Source organism: Pipistrellus hanaki (assembly GCF_964339955.1).
Source record: "Pipistrellus hanaki genome assembly, chromosome: 2".
Classification (NCBI taxonomy): Eukaryota; Metazoa; Chordata; class Mammalia; order Chiroptera; family Vespertilionidae; genus Pipistrellus; species Pipistrellus hanaki.
Genome location: NC_140504.1, coordinates 170,556,117 through 170,572,660, shown reverse-complemented (window position 1 = coordinate 170,572,660; position 16,544 = coordinate 170,556,117). Strand labels below are relative to the sequence as shown.

Genomic DNA, 16,544 nt, shown 5'->3' with positions numbered 1-16,544 from the left:
TCCCTGCTTCTACCCTTGCAGTTCATTCTCCACACAGTAAGCAGAGTGGACCTTCTTAAATGTAAGTTAGATCCTATCACTCCTCTGTTTAAAACCTTGCAATGGCTTCTTAGTTCATCCTGAGTAAGGCCTTCAAGGCCAGACACAATCTACCTCCTTGATACCTGTGTGTCTTCAGCTTCTCCAACTCTCCTCCTCACTGACTGTGACTGCTTCAACCACCCTGGCATGTTCCTGCCTCAGGGCCCTTGTACTGGCTGCTCCTTCTTCCTGGTATCTTCTTCGGCTATCTGTCTACATCACTCTCTCTTCCTCATTTCCTACAAGTCTTGCTTAATGTTACTTTTTTAGTGAGACATTTTCTGACCACCTTTTAGAGAAATCACAACACTCCCCTCAAACTCCAGCACTAAAAACCCTCACCTTATTTTTTGCTGTGACAGTTATCATTTTATAACAAATAATACAGTTGATTCACTTGTCATGTTGTCCTCACCTCCTCTGCAACTAGGCTGTAAGCTCCATCAGGACAGATTCATGTCCATTTTGTTCTCTATTAAATCTCCAGCACCCAAACACTTCCCAGTGCATAGTAGGCCCTCAATAACTATTTACTTATTCAGGGATAAAGTCTCAAAGTTTCACTTTTAAACATTGTACCAATACATAGGGGCTCTATTCTTCACTGTTATTACTGATTCAGGCTGCCAGTTATATAGATGTGATCATAATGAACTTAGGTGGTACAGTATTTACTGTACCACCTAAGTTCATTATATAAGGTAAACATATAGAAAAGGTTATAGATTTGTCACATTGCAATAGTATTCAAAAGTATTTACTTTGACAAGAATGCTTTTGAAGTGTGGCCATAGTACTTAGTTCAATTATATATGAGAAGTGTGGATCATGACATACTTTTGAAGATAGGCCATAGTACTTAGTTCAATTTTCCTACAGTTCTTTAATTTTAGAGGTACCCTAATATATATAAAAACCCAGGGTTCGTCACCACCGACCAAACACTGGAAATCAGTCCTGCAGTCAGTGCTGGGTTGCCATGGTGACCACCCAGCACTGACTGCCAAGGGGGGCTGTAGATCGTGCCAGAGAGAGGCCTGGACAGAGAGGCAGGGTCTATTCCACAGCCTCTGTGGCAGCTGTTGATCAGCTGTTGCCTCTCTCTTTCTCTCCGGGCTTTGCCAGCAGTCATGCCTCTGTTTCTCTCCAGGCCTCTGTGGGGGATGCTGATTAGCCCCACCTCTCTGATCAGGTCCAGAGATGCTGACATAAAAACTGACCAATCAGAACCAAATCTGGGTGAACTGTGAGGAGTCAATGGCTGCCTAGGAGGCGGAGCTTTAGATACTGATTGGCATAGAAACCGACAATTCCAAACCAAATCTGGGTGAACTGTGAGGAGCCAATGACTTCCTAGGAGGCAGAGCTTTTGACACTGACTGAAATAGAAGCTGACCAATTGGAACTAAATTAGCCAGCAGGGGAAGGCAGTTAGGGGTGATCAGGCAGGCAAGGGAAGGCAGTTGGGAGCAAGATCAGGCAGGCAGGGAAGGACCTTTGGGGGCAAGATCAGGCTGGCAGGGGAGGGCAGTTGGGGGAGATCAAGCAGGCAGAGGCAGTTGGGGGCAAGATCAGACCCTCAGGGGAGGGCAGTTAGGGATGATCAGGCAAGCAGGCAGAGGCAATTAGGGGTGTTCAGGCAGGAAGGCAGGCAGATGCAGTTAGGGGCAATCAGGCAGGCAGGCAGGTGAGCAGTTAGGAGCCAGCGGTCCCAGATGGCAAGGGTGATCATGCCTGATTGGAGCAGGTGCAGGCTGGGCTGAGGAAACCCCCCCACCCTCCGTGCACAAATTTCATGCACCGGGCCACTAATTTTCAAAGAAATATATATATTCTCTTCTTTATCATTTAAGTTTGTGGTGGGTATATTTTATAGTTCACAAGTATTGCTAGTTTATCAACACAAGACATATTTATTCTGTGGCTGGTATATGCAAGGCATTGTACTAAAATGTGAAGGTACAAAAATGACCAAGATGATCCTGCTCACAGGCATTTGAGGCAGTTGTCCAAGAATCAGAATTTGATTCCATGTAGAAGAGATGAATTTCTGTTACAGTTAAGCTTAAATTATTCAGAATTTATGAAATTTTGAAAATATATTTCCTAATTTAATGTTCTCCTTGCCCCCAATTCTCCTTATTCTTATCATTAGCATCTTTCTATAATTTGCCCTGTGTTGCTGATTTTATCATCGATATTCTGCTTGGATCACCAAGTGCTGAGGTAAGGATTCTTTACATTATTTCATAAAAAAGCCCTTTGTCCTCTTCTGTCTTTGGCTCTCTGGGTACCTGTAACATCGTAGAGAATACAGAAGGAACAACCTTTTGTCCTCTCAGAGAATCATACAAAGTGACCGTTTGAACTGACTGCCCTCCTTTCTATTCCATATCCCTAAAAAAGTTAAGAGACTAGGCCTAAAATTAATTTTTGTTTATTACAAACAACATTACAGCCAATGTTCAACACCCATAGCTGGCAAAGACAGCTGGCATTAAGCGTCAACATGTTGGTCAAAATCAAGACCAACCTCAAGCCATGAACTTTCACAAGATTTTATAATTCTGATTGTCTTACATGACCTTGAAAATTAACTTTTCTTATTTTCATTTATATTAAGTTATAAATCTATTGATTAGAATAGAATAATGGAATGGTTTGGGAAATCAGTTCCCAGAACACCCTTGTTTTTAATCCTGGTTTAATTAATGTAAACTCTACCATCAATGATTGAAATATTTGGACTCTTAGAGTATCCTTCAAAGCATAGACTTTGAAGGAGAATCATTTTTGAGGCAATCTTTAAGTGTTGGATGATGGGTGTTCTTTGCCACTAATTAATTCCAGATTCGCCGTGTTGCCTGTGATCAACTGTATACTCTTAGTCAGACAGATACTTCAACTCATCCAGATGTACAGAAGCCAAATCAGTTTCTTCTAGGCGTGATTCTCACAGCTCAGCTGCCTCTCTGGTCTCCAACTAGTATTATGAGAGGAGTCAATCAAAGGTACGTGATAAAGATGAGAAAGCTCACATTATATAGAAAGAATAATGAGTTAGGTGCTGCTCCCATAAAGCCCACTGTGCATAATTGAGATGACAGAAGAATCTCTCCTCTCCTCTTCTAGCATTTGTGTCTGAAAGGGGGCATTTCAGTGTTTTTCCCATTCAGGACTGGGGAGTTAGAATAACACCAGTCTTTCTTCTCCTCTTACGCCCCCAGTTCCCACCTCCACCTCCCATCTCCACCTTACCTGGTTGGTAAGAACCTGAAACAATTCAAGCCCGATCACTGTGTAAAGGTCCCACTGCTCATGTCCTCTTGAGTGTCACATTCTCCGCTCGGCATACTTCACAACTCCTATGTGTATCTGTATTGGTAAAATCATTGGTGTGCTTCTTGCTAAAATATTGAAGTTGAATTAATGTAAAAGTAGTTATTTTATTCTAGGAAAAGTCTCATTCATTTGTTTTTATGAACTTCTTATAATAAGAAAAATTATTTTTATTTTGAAATCAGCCTCTTTTTAATCATTGAAATCTGTTTTTTAGACTATTATCTCAGTGTATGGAGTATTTTGATCTGAGGTGCCAATTACTAGATGATCTGACAAGTAAGTAAATGTCTAACTTCGATTTGTATGGGGGGAATAGATTCAAGGGGGTAAGAAGGAAAAAAAACCAAATGGACATTTCTAATTCTAACTTAAATAAATCTAGATATATTGAGATTATAATTATCATTTGAAGTTGAATTTTATTTTCCTGAAAATAGCATGTAAACCCCATGTGCCAGTATTTTATTATGTATCCAACTATTATATGCTGAGAAAATCTGTTGATTTTAAAAATTGTCAAAGGCACTTATACTTTAATTACACTGATATGGAGCTATTAAGAAGACTTTCTAGTATAGTCCATTCTGATCACTTTTCAAAAGTTGGTTGTTGAAAGAAAGAGGGAATGCCTGTTGAGATGTGTTGGTACTAGTATTAGAAGTGAGTGACAGAAGTAGACAGGATTCGTATCTGGTGCCAGTCCAGCTCTGGCTGACCCTGAAGTATCCCTTTTTACCTCCTCATCCGGGACTCTCCTTGCTTGTGGCTTATAGTGCAGGGAAAGTAGAGCATAATCACTCCTCCTCTCCTACCCAATCCCTACTTCCAATATGTTTTAAATCCTTGTTTGGAGGGGAAGTGAAATATGCTTCATATGAGCAGTTCTCTGGAGTTTGGCGCATGGTTTGGAATCCTGAACTCTGCTTTTATGCTGTTGACCTCTCTCCTTTGCAGAACTCTGCCCCCTGTAGACGTAGGTAACACTGTGGGAGCATTGGCTCTCCTCATACCCTTCCAACCCTCCTTCCCACCAAACCAGGAGCTTCTTTCCAACAAGGATTGTCTCTTTCATCTTAAATCCCCAGCTTGTAGCGTAGTGACCTGCACAGAGGAAGCACTCAGCATATGTTTGGTTTATGACTGAGAGTGAGTGAAGGAAGAACAAATATGCATGAGCTGTCATAGTCCTGTGGGTAGTAGCTATAGCCTGCCATTTATTAATGACAGGGCTTGTTTATTTTTTTGAGTTTGATGAACTGAAAGATTGGGACGTCTCTCTGCTTGCTTTAATTCAGGATTTTGACTCCATGAACGGAAATAATTCTCTCTAGGAAATTGATTTTTTTTTTTTTTTTCCTTAGCTTCAGAAATGGAACAGTTAAGAATCAGCCCGGCTACCATGCTTGAAGATGAGATTACTTGGCTGGATAACTTTGAACCTAATCGCACAGCTGAATGTGAGACCAGTGAAGCAGACAACATTTTACTGGCAGGACACTTACGGCTCATTAAGACCCTTCTTTCACTCTGTGGGGCAGAAAAAGAAATGCTTGGTAATTATTGCTTCATCTTGTCATGTGACAGAATACCTCATTTTCAGTTCCTGCCATAGTTTTGTGTGTAATTGGGAAAATAAGATAGGTCCCAAGTGTTGCATAGAAAATTGGCCCTTCGGGCAATAAGAATTTGTCTGGCTTACTGCCTAACAAATTTAAGGTATATTTTATGTGTGTCACAAAACTACATAGGGAATTTTATAGTGTTCAAAGGAGTTTGATCACATAACTTCTTAATACCAACTAAAAATTATAATTCAAAGTAGATTTTTAAAAAAATATATTTTATTGATATTTTACAGAGAGGAGGAAGGGAGAGAGATAGAGAGCTAGAAACGTCGATGAGAGAGAAACATCGACCAGCTGCTTCTTGCACGCCCCCTATCGGGGATGTGCCTGCAACCAATGTACATGCCCTTGACCGGAATCAAACCTGGGACCCTTCAGTCCGCAGACCAACGCTCTACCACTGAGCCAAACCGGTTTCGGCTCAAAGTGGATTTTTCTCTTTTTACTGTTAGGTACTTTATAAAATATAATCTGTTGTATACCTTACTTCTTTTAAGAGTAATTTTCTTCTAGGGAGGCAGTCCTCAACTACTACCCCTAGAAGATGGATGAGTCTCCTGAGTTACATATGTAATTTGTACAAACATACTAAATATTATAATTATATTCAGGAAACAAATCAAAAGATTAATTTTCACATTTATCACACAAACTAAGCTCTATAAAAAAAATCTTTTTAACTACTGGGGATACATAGAAAAGAGTGATTCTGAACCAGGGTGAGAAAGGCAAATTATTTTTACCTAATGAAGGCAAGATTTTAAAAGTTTCAAAACCCTTTAAGGGGATTCCCTGTGGACAAAGTCAGAATTATTTACTCAAACCATCTACCTTGTGGTGTACTTGGCATTTGTGTGTTTCTAAAGTGAAAGTTTGACTCCTTTCACTCTGTTGTAAGTTCATAAAGGAAGGTGCCCTCACTTGTCTCTCTCTGTATCCTGTACCCTGACCCTACCCGCCATCCCCACCTCTCTACCCCAAGAGCTTTACCAAAAATTAAGCATGAAACTAAACTGAATGCCCTGCTATTGGGTGGCTTAGTTGCCTTTGCCTTTGATATGAAGTGCAAGATAAGATCTTTGAATTAAAATATGTGTTCATCCTCAACATGAATATTATGCTCTATTTCAGGTTCATCACTCATTAAACCATTGTTAGATGACTTCCTTTTCCGAGCTTCTAGAATTATCTTAAATAGTCATTCTCCAGCTGGCAGTGCCGCCATCAGTCAACAGGACTTTCATCCAAAGTATGGAAAATGCACGTTGTGTTCAGTTTGGGTAAAAATTCTAATTCAAAACATTAGTCCAAAAAGATTTTCTTAACTTGGAGTTTGTCTTCTATCTTGTGAGTGTGCATAGCTTATAAAATATTATCCACTATACAAAGAAATGCATGTAAAGAGACTTAGGATAAAGCCTGCCTGTCACATAGTACATGCTGAGCAAGTATGCTGGTACCATTATTTTCATCGGAAGAGAGTAAGTAATAACGTGGTTAATTTGGTCAGTAACAAATTCCAAGATGAACTGAATTTGTCAGATTTAGTCCAAAGTGAAAGTCTTGCATAAGTTCTGAGTCTTGAGGGTTTCTTGGATAAGAAAAGTGCAGGTGCTTTAGTGCATGAACCTTGAGGTTTGCTGAGTAGTGACTGTTCTTGATAATTAAAACTGTTAGTGATTGATTACAGTGGTAATTTTAGAATCAACTTTTATATTAGTTTCTGTGAGTAGAAATGTGGAAGATCCTTTTGTAATGCTAACCCTATGTGGGTGATGATTATACTCTTAAAGATGGGAGGTTATTTGCTCTGAATCTAACTTTGTTCTATTCTCATGAAAACAGAGTTAATTGAGTAATCCTGAGGAAAAGATTTGGCATTTAACCAGTGGAGAAAATTCCCACAGAATTCAGTGGTTTAATGAAATGGGCAGGGCAAAATCAATATTTTATGGAATCCTTAAGGAATCTTATGTGGGACTATTTCTCTACTTAGAGATCCCTTATTAGCATAATGTGTTTTAGGTAAGAAGCCTTCATTATGACTCTTGGAGTGTCCCTCAGGATTGGGTGACTCCAATCTTTAGGCCTGCCCAACCTGTGCTAGAAGATTTGGTGCTAACTCCATGGGTGTCTTTTATTAAAGCAGTAGAAATATATGAGTACATTAATTTCTAGTGGACAGAGGAAATAAATTTTCAATTTTATAGAAATTTTTATTCATGAATTCTTCACTTAATCTTTATTAAAAGTAAAACCTTCATCCACAAGGAGTTATTTTTTTAATCATATATAGTGCCTTGAATAGAAAAGGAAACATTTTGTTTCATCTTCCCTCAGTGCACCGAATGGTGTTCATTTATCACAATTACTCCCAGCGTTTTCCCACCTTTCCATAAAGCCAGGAAGAGATTTAAAATACACAGAAACTCTTTTCACAGTAATGCCATTTTCATATCAGAATAACAGCAAAAGAGCTTCTTAATATTTAGGCTGTGTATGTGGTACCTCTTATTCATTCTTTACTTGTCCTGTGCAACCCAGAAGTCCATGGCCATTGTCCTCAGTGGCTGGCTCAGTGCTGATCTGAAAGCCTCACAGCTCCCTCTTGAGCACATCTTCTACACTCCCCTTCCTAAGTGTTTCTTTCAGAGGCTGGGTGTCCTCTTTTCTGTGTATCCTTCCTAACCTTTGATCATAGTATTGCAAGGTCGGCATAGGTGAGAGTGAGAAATTACTATTTATCCCCAAAGTTATAATCATTAAAGGTGAGCAGTTTAAACATATTGATTGAGCAAATTATGTATTTTTGTCTCCGTTTTTTCTGCTAAATGCAAAGTTGATTAGTTGATATTTTAGCTGTAGGCACATATAAAATGTTTATGAGCATCTATTCTGATTTGCATAGCTTTCTTTTTCTGCCCTTTAGATATTTGAATTTCAGGGTGATATCTTGCTGTCTACTTTAATTGAAAGATAGTTATTTTCATGTTGTGATTTTGGTAAAAATTTTCAGACTGTCCTCTGTTTTTACTGATATATCCCGTAGATAAGAATACTCAGGAATCATACGTGATAGATTTTGCTACTTTATCATCAGGCCATGAAGATATTTAGTCCTAAAACCATATTCATCCCTCCAGTAGTTCATGGCCTCTGCCTTTGTTAAGTCAGCACTACCCACTAGATTTACTAGAGTTCTGCCTGCAGACCTGCCATAACCTAACTCTTTAGGGAATTGCAGCTCTTGTACTTTCATTGCAAAACTTGACTAGGACTAACGGACTTGTGTCTTTTATTTTTATTTTTAGGTGTAGTACAGTGAATAGCCGATTAGCAGCCTATGAAGTCCTTGTAATGTTGGCGGATAGCTCACCTTCAAATCTTCAAATTATTACAAAAGAACTACTTTCTATGCATCATCAGCCAGACCCTGCTCTTACCAAGGAGTTTGATGTACGTTTTCTAGACCTTGGTGTACTTAATTTCTTTAAGAGTATTCTCCTAAAACATAGAATTTTTAAAACTATATTTTCATTTTTCTAATCACAAAGAAAGTCAGTATTATGCTTTTACTTATCATGTGTATATACTCAACTATCATCTATGATGTATTATTAAATGGTACCCTTTTAGTTAATTAAAGAGGATACATTTTCAAGTCAGTTCATAATTACTCTCAGTAAAAAGTAGCATTTCAACCTATTTCTTGAGTACATTTATGCTTGGCAAGACACTAGAGATAAATTATCATTGGCTCTGTCACACTGCAGTCTTTGTTCTGTTAAATTCAACTAAGATTGATTGAGTTTACTATTTGCTAAGGGGTGTGTTGGGCTTTTGGAGCTCAAAACTAAAGATTGATCCCAGCCCTTAAGGTCAGTGTATAATGGAAGAGACAGACCCATAAGCAGGTAATTTCAGTATAATGGGATCAAATTTAAGATAGAGGTATGTTTGGAGCACTCTACTAACAGAGAGACACTTTACCACCAGCTGGTGGTGTTTTGGTGGATTTCTTAGAAAACGTGAAATGTAAAATAGAGCCCTAAAGACTGTGAGCCCATTGAAGCAAGGTAGCAAGATCAGTCCAGCTATGGGCAAACCTGTGGAGCCCTGGAGCATCTCATTTTATGTTGGGATTGCAAGAGGGAAGCAAGTTGGGGTGCCCTGGAGTACCAGACCAGGCGTGGGAGGGCACTTGTACAGCTGCTTGTACATTCTCCACTAACGTCACATTCATTTGAGCTGAGTGTTATGAAACATACATGTAGGCAGGAAAGGAAGTGGGAAGAGGCGTTCCAAATAGAGAAAATAGTACTTGCAGAGTAAAATGTGATGCATAGTTTCACATGTATTTAATCAGATTAAAATGGAAATTTTATTCTTTTTATAAATCAAGAATTATAGCAGCTTAATGAAGAATGTCATTTATAAATATTTGTATTTTTAGTACTTCTATAAACTAGTTTTTCTTATTTTTTAACTTTTTTTTTTTTTTTTTTAATCTATGCTTTGGACTACAAGTAAATTTCAGTGGTAATTAGGTCTTAGAAATCACCCTGCTCTAAGTGTATGTTGAATGTTAATAAAACGTATGTAATATGTTCCTTTCCATTCAAAAGATCAACAGGGTCTTGTCAGTTGGTTAGGTATTACATGGATACAGATACTTGTATTGGCAGATAACGTGCCTCTGGTCATGGCATTAAAATCGAGAGACTCTGCTATGATAGTATTTGAGAAAATGTCATTATAATACCTTTCCTCTTGGAGAAGTGCCATGTTGAACTTCATCCAAGATGCCCTTTCTTGATTATTTGTGCGTAGAAAAGCACTGCACTGGGATCTACATTATTACAAACATCTCTACGTGAAATGCTAAGGCATTTACCTATTTATTTAATTGTGTGATTATTAGAGGAAGTTGAGTAGCAGAGTGTTTCCTTCTCAGAGAAGGAGAGAAGGAATATGTGCTTTCCTTGACCATCTAGACGGGCCTGATCAGGATTCTTGCAGAGTAAACACTTCATAGAACCCTAATCCTTTTTTCTTCTTTTTCAGAGTATCGCCTCAGTTTTATTATATTAATAAAAATGTATTAGTGTATTTACTTGATCAATACCTATTTACCATACTAGATTGAGAATTCCTTTGAGATCAGGGTACATTTGAGCTCTCTTTCTCGAATCCTGGCATCGTTTCTGGCTTATCTTCTGTGTACTTTATGAACCAAAAAGAAACATTGAGATGATAGTATATTTATAATTGCATCAGCATCTGCAGAGCTACTTCATGAATACAGGCTTTGCTAGCTTGACTCAGTACGCTGGATGGATAATCTGAGTATATCTCTTTGCCCCTTACATTAGAGTTATGAGGACATGTGCTGATGCAGACACTAATTCTCTCCTCTTTCTCCTCTCCTTCCTAGTACCTCCCCCCAGTGGACAGCAGGTCCAGTGCAGGGTTTGTGGGTCTGAGGAATGGTGGTGCCACATGTTACATGAACGCCGTCTTCCAGCAGCTGTACATGCAGCCCGGTCTCCCTGAGGTGATTTCCTTCCTCTTTCCTGTTTGTTGTGATAAGTAATGTGTGCATTGCCTGAGAATTGTTCCACATTCATATAGTGTGATTAGGGGTTTAATAAAATTAGGATATTTAAGGATTCTTCAGTGGCTCCTGAATTAATAATGCTAGAGTAGTCACACAGTTTTATACATCTGTTGCAGTAATATATTGCCTGTTTGACGGATGGATTTGACCAATTGTGATATTTGAACTTCTTATTTAAGTTGCTAACATTTGTAGTATTTTAGAAATATTTTTACAGTCAGATTCAAACATGTAGCATCTAAAAGAACAATGTATGGACTCGCATGTATGTAAATCAAGGTTATCTGTAAAACAGTAAGTATTTCTAACTTTCTACTTTGTGTCTTTTCAGGCATTACTTTCAGTGGATGACGACACTGACAATCCAGATGATAGTGTATTCTACCAAGTGCAGTCTCTGTTTGGGCATTTGATGGAAAGCAAGCTGCAGTATTATGTACCTGAGAACTTTTGGAAGGTATTTCACCAGTAACTCTTGATTTAAAGATGTTGACTATTTGGAGCTTGGCTACGTTCTTTCTCTAGTGCTAGTTGTCTCTTGTCTTTATTAATTCTATCAATAGATTAATCCCATTGCCAAAACCTACAGAAGAGTTGTCTATACCCGTGGTCGGCAAACTGCAGCTCGCGAGCCACATGCGGCTCTTTGGCCCCTTGAGTGTGGCTCTTCCACAGAATACCATGGCCTGGGCGAGTTTATTTTTAAGAAGTGGCGTTAGAATAAGTTTAAGTTTAAAAAATTTGGCTCTTAAAAGAAATTTCAATCGTTGTACTGTTGATATTTGGCTCTGTTAACTAATGAGTTTGCCGACCACTGGTCTATACCATTCTGGAAATTGGTCCTTGGTTTCAAGTTATTAGAATGTTCGAATAGTCATTTGTAATTTCTAGGGATTTGCTAACCTTAATTACTTTAGATATTTCTCATGATTCTTATTTTAGCTGTTTGAAGTATTTGTTCAACTCATTCCTCTGCACCTATGCCAATTTCACTGATGCCTCTAAATAAAGAACATGCTTTTCTGTGTTTCACGGAAGGAGTAGCTTGTACTTTCCCACATGGTTCTCGTCCTGTGGTTTCATAGACTTGTTAGGATTGCAAAGGGACCAGAGAGAAGCATGAGTGGCTGAACACAATCTCATTTCACTTCAGTAAAAACGTTTGCATCCTAATCTGAACTTAGTTTTTAGAAGCATTAAATGCTCTTTTACATCCTTTTTTCAGAAGTTGCTACTTTTCCTTTAATGACATTTAATTCTTGTTACATAGATTTTCAAAATGTGGAACAAAGAACTTTATGTGAGAGAACAACAGGATGCATATGAGTTCTTCACTAGCCTCATTGATCAGATGGATGAATATCTCAAGGTAGACAAAGTTTTATTTTCCCTAAAACCCCTCAAAGTAGTATAAGAGCAGCGGTTTAGGATTGGGACTGCTGTGAAACTGACAAATCAGAAATTGGTCATCTTGCATACCATTTCTTCTGAGTTTGAACATCAAAACATATATAATGATCACTAAAATATATAGATTTCTTCTTACTTCATTTAACACTTGATAAAATATGTGATTCCCAGTCTGCACTCCATAATAATAGTCATTTGTATCTGCCTACTCTTACCTGTATGCATTAAAGTAACCTCAGAGAAGTGCTGTAAGCACTGGTGGCCCCATGCAGAGCTGTCTTGCTTTGGCAATATGTACAAAAGTACTAGATTAAAAGTGGGTTGTGGTGATGTTTAAACCCAAAGCTTTAAACATGTGACAAAGTTCCTAAATGGTACTGCCTTCTAAGTTACAGACAGCCTCTCATTACTGCCAGCGTGTGTCTCTCTTCTCAGCAGGAGGCACGTTTTTAAAATAACTTATAAATTTATAGCATTGTCTGCAAGGAAAAAAAAGATTATGGAGAGTCCGTACTGCCTTGGTGCGTGGGGAAAAGGAATCGGTCTGGAGAGTGCTGTCCTGTCAGCAACTCTGACTGGCCTCTCTCCTCCACCTTTCCTCATACTCCTAACAGTGGGCCTAATGGGTTAGAATCCTTCCATTAGTTCCCAGATTAAACTGCCAAGATGACTTCTTTTATTTTGGTGGTTGCATTGACATCTGTGCTTTAACTTAGTTAGTTCTAAATAAAATTTTGTGTAAACAACCTATAAATTTTAGGTGTGTCAACTGAAAATTTATTAACTTTTTATTATTCCAACAGAAAATGGGGAGAGACCAAATTTTTAAGAATACTTTTCAAGGCATCTATTCTGATCAGAAAATCTGTAAAGACTGTCCTCACAGGTTAGTGAAGATATCATTAACATTAAAAATGATTATTATAATTAAGTGGTTCTCCTAGTAGGTTATGAACTTTGTATTTGTTGAGAGACTTGCAGATATCTCTGTTAGTGAATCTATAAGTGTTTATTGAATTACATTTCTTTGCTTTCAATTTCTAAATTTTTTTTGTAGAAATTCATAATTTTAAGAAGTTCTGAATTGTCAAATTGATTATTTTAATTTGGTAGTGTACTTTTTAAAAAAATTTTTTATTGATTTCAGAGAGGAAGTTAGAGGGAGAGAGATATAGAAACATCAATGTTGAGAGAGAATCATTGATTGGCTGCCTTCTGCATGCCCCACACTGAGGATTGAGCCTGCAACCCAGGCATGTGCCCTTGACCAGATTCGAACCTGGGACCCCTTGGTCAGCAGGCCAACGCTTTATCCACTGAGCCAAACCAGCTAGCGCTGGTAGTGTGCTTTTTAAAGGATGAGGAAAGTTATTGTTAATTTCACTGATTGTGGAGTTTAATCTCAGGTATTATGATACTTTAAAGCTTTTCAAACTCCATTGTTGATCATGGTTTTTCTGTTATTTCCTAATCAGATATGAGCGAGAGGAAGCTTTCATGGCTCTCAATCTAGGAGTGACTTCCTGTCAGAGTTTGGAAATTTCATTGGACCAGTTTGTCAGAGGAGAAGTTCTAGAGGGAAGTAACGCCTATTACTGTGAAAAGTGTAAAGAAAAGGTATTCACATGCCCTTTTATGCCATGTACTTCGTGTTTAACATAAGGTCAGTTTTAAGCTCTACTGTTACTTCCATTAGATTGTGTCACCCCTTGTGTTTACATGGCGGTGAGGCCTAGAGAAACCTATGACCTTTGTATTAATTACTTGGCTGTTTTATTTTCTCCAAGGAGCTAACTGCATTTTTCTTTTCTTTAGAGAATAACAGTCAAAAGGACCTGTATTAAGTCTTTACCTAGTGTCTTGGTCATTCACCTAATGAGATTCGGATTTGACTGGGAAAGTGGACGCTCCATTAAATATGATGAACAGATAAAGGTAACTTTTTTCCTCTATAACAACCACTACTGCCTCACTCACTTTTTATTATTTTCTTGTAATATTTTCAAATTTCATGTGAAGTGTGAAAGGCTATAGTCTCGGCATTCCGAGGGGAACGTAGCCCCTTGTCCCGAGCAGCTGCTGCCGGTGGAACTGTGTCATCGTGAACCGTCACCCACGTTTGCAGACGGCACTCAGCGTCAGCTGTGAAGTCAAATGCTTTCCTTCATGCTCAAGGAGAGATCACTTGTGCTTTCCCAGACTTGTGAGCCGTTTGGAGATTTTGTACTTAAATTGGAAACACACATCCCTCTTCTTTGTGTCTGGCTTCACTGGGTATGGCAGCTTGTGTTACTAATCTACACTCATGTGCTCCTTTGCGTTTCAGTTTCCCTGGATGTTAAACATGGAGCCGTACACAGTTTCAGGAATGGCTCGCCAAGATTCGTCTTCTGAAGTTGGTGAAAATGGACGAAGTATGGATCAGGGAGGTGCAGGGTCTCCACGGAAGAAAGTTGCCCTCACAGAAAACTATGAACTTGTCGGTGTCATCGTACACAGTGGGCAGGCACATGCGGGTCACTACTATTCCTTCATCAAGGATAGGCGGTAAGGGGTTCTCCCAGAAGTCCCTCTCTGCCCTTCCAGTGGCTCTCCTCCACTCCCCCGCCCTCCCGTATATCTGTCCTCCACTCCCCCGCCCTCCTGTATATCTGTCCTCCACTCCCCCGCCCTCCCGTATATCTGTCCTCCACTCCCCCGCCCTCCTGTATATCTGTCCTCCACTCCCCCGCCCCCCTGTATATCTGTCCTCCACTCCCCTATCCTCCTGTATATCTGCCCTCCACTCCCCCGCCCTCCTGTATATCTATCCTCTTCTCCCCTATTCTCCTGTATATCTGCCCTCCACTCCCCCGCCCTCCTGTATATCTGCCCTCCACTCCCCTGTCCTCCTGTATATCTGTCCTCCACTCCCTGCCCTCCTATATATCTGCCCTCCACTCCCCTGCCCTCCTGTATATCTGTCCTCCACTCCCCTGCCCTCCTGTATATCTGTCCTCCACTCCCCCGCCCTCCTGTATATCTGTCCTCCACTCCCCCGCCCTCCTGTATATCTGTCCTCCACTCCCCCGCCCTCCTGTATATCTGCCCTCCATTCCCCCGCCCTCCTGTATATCTGCCCTCCACTCCCCTATCCTCCTGTATATCTGCCCTCCACTCCCCCGCCCTCCTGTATATCTGCCCTCCATTCCCCCGCCCTCCTGTATATCTGCCCTCCACTCCCCCGCCCTCCTGTATATCTGCCCTCCATTCCCCCGCCCTCCTGTATATCTGCCCTCCACTCCCCTATCCTCCTGTATATCTGCCCTCCACTCCCTGCCCTCCTGTATATCTGCCCTCCACTCCCCCGCCCTCCTGTATATCTGCCCTCCACTCCCCCGCCCTCCTGTATATCTGCCCTCCACTCCCCTGCCCTCCTGTATATCTGCCCTCCACTCCCCTGCCCTCCTGTATATCTGCCCTCCACTCCCCCGCCCTCCTGTATATCTGTCCTCCATTCCCCCGCCCTCCTGTATATCTGCCCTCCACTCCCCCGCCCTCCTGTATATCTGTCCTCCACTCCCCCGCCCCCCTGTATATCTGCCCTCCACTTCCCCGCCCTCCTGTATATCTGTCCTCCACTCCCCTGCCCTCCTGTATATCTGCCCTCCACTCCCCCGCCCTCCTGTATATCTGCCCTCCACTCCCCCGCCCTCCTGTATATCTGCCCTCCACTCCCCTGCCCTCCTGTATATCTGTCCTCCACTCCCCCGCCCCCCTGTATATCTGTCCTCCACTCCCCCGCCCTCCTGTATATCTGTCCTCCACTCCCCCGCCCTCCTGTATATCTGTCCTCCACTCCCCCGCCCCCCTGTATATCTGCCCTCCACTCCCCCGCCCTCCTGTATATCTGCCCTCCACTCCCCCGCCCTCCTGTATATCTGCCCTCCACTCCCCTGCCCTCCTGTATATCTGTCCTCCACTCCCCCGCCCCCCTGTATATCTGCCCTCCACTCCCCCGCCCTCCTGTATATCTGTCCTCCACTCCCCCGCCCTCCTGTATATCTGTCCTCCACTCCCCCGCCCCCCTGTATATCTGCCCTCCACTTCCCCGCCCTCCTGTATATCTGTCCTCCACTCCCCCGCCCCCCTGTATATCTGCCCTCCACTCCCCCGCCCTCCTGTATATCTGCCCTCCACTTCCCCGCCCTCCTGTATATCTGTCCTCCACTCCCCCGCCCTCCTGTATATCTGCCCTCCACTCCCCCGCCCTCCTGTATATCTGTCCTCCACTCCCCCGCCCTCCTGTATATCTGTCCTCCACTCCCCCGCCCCCCTGTATATCTGTCCTCCACTCCCCCGCCCTCCTGTATATCTGCCCTCCACTCCCCCGCCCTCCTGTATATCTGCCCTCCACTCCCCCGCCCTCCTGTATATCTGCCCTCCACTCCCCCGCCCCCCTGTATATCTGTCCTCCACTCCCCCGCCCC

At 41.3% G+C, this 16,544-nt stretch overlaps 1 protein-coding gene across 3 annotated transcripts in view; it reads left to right on the top strand.

Annotated features, from left to right (window-relative positions):
• The window catches only part of USP24 (ubiquitin specific peptidase 24), a 131,610-nt gene that overhangs the window by 84,094 nt on the left and 30,972 nt on the right, over positions 1 to 16,544 (top strand). For all 3 annotated transcript variants that reach the window (XM_084874453.1, XM_084874454.1, XM_084874452.1), the window contains 13 exons: positions 2,237 to 2,307; positions 2,932 to 3,092; positions 3,638 to 3,699; positions 4,785 to 4,976; positions 6,180 to 6,297; positions 8,360 to 8,504; positions 10,483 to 10,602; positions 10,997 to 11,122; positions 11,936 to 12,034; positions 12,879 to 12,961; positions 13,551 to 13,692; positions 13,891 to 14,010; positions 14,402 to 14,622. In XM_084874453.1, the coding sequence (XP_084730579.1) occupies positions 2,237 to 2,307; positions 2,932 to 3,092; positions 3,638 to 3,699; positions 4,785 to 4,976; positions 6,180 to 6,297; positions 8,360 to 8,504; positions 10,483 to 10,602; positions 10,997 to 11,122; positions 11,936 to 12,034; positions 12,879 to 12,961; positions 13,551 to 13,692; positions 13,891 to 14,010; positions 14,402 to 14,622 (1,660 nt within the window). The remainder of the gene's footprint in view (positions 1 to 2,236; positions 2,308 to 2,931; positions 3,093 to 3,637; positions 3,700 to 4,784; positions 4,977 to 6,179; positions 6,298 to 8,359; positions 8,505 to 10,482; positions 10,603 to 10,996; positions 11,123 to 11,935; positions 12,035 to 12,878; positions 12,962 to 13,550; positions 13,693 to 13,890; positions 14,011 to 14,401; positions 14,623 to 16,544) is intronic.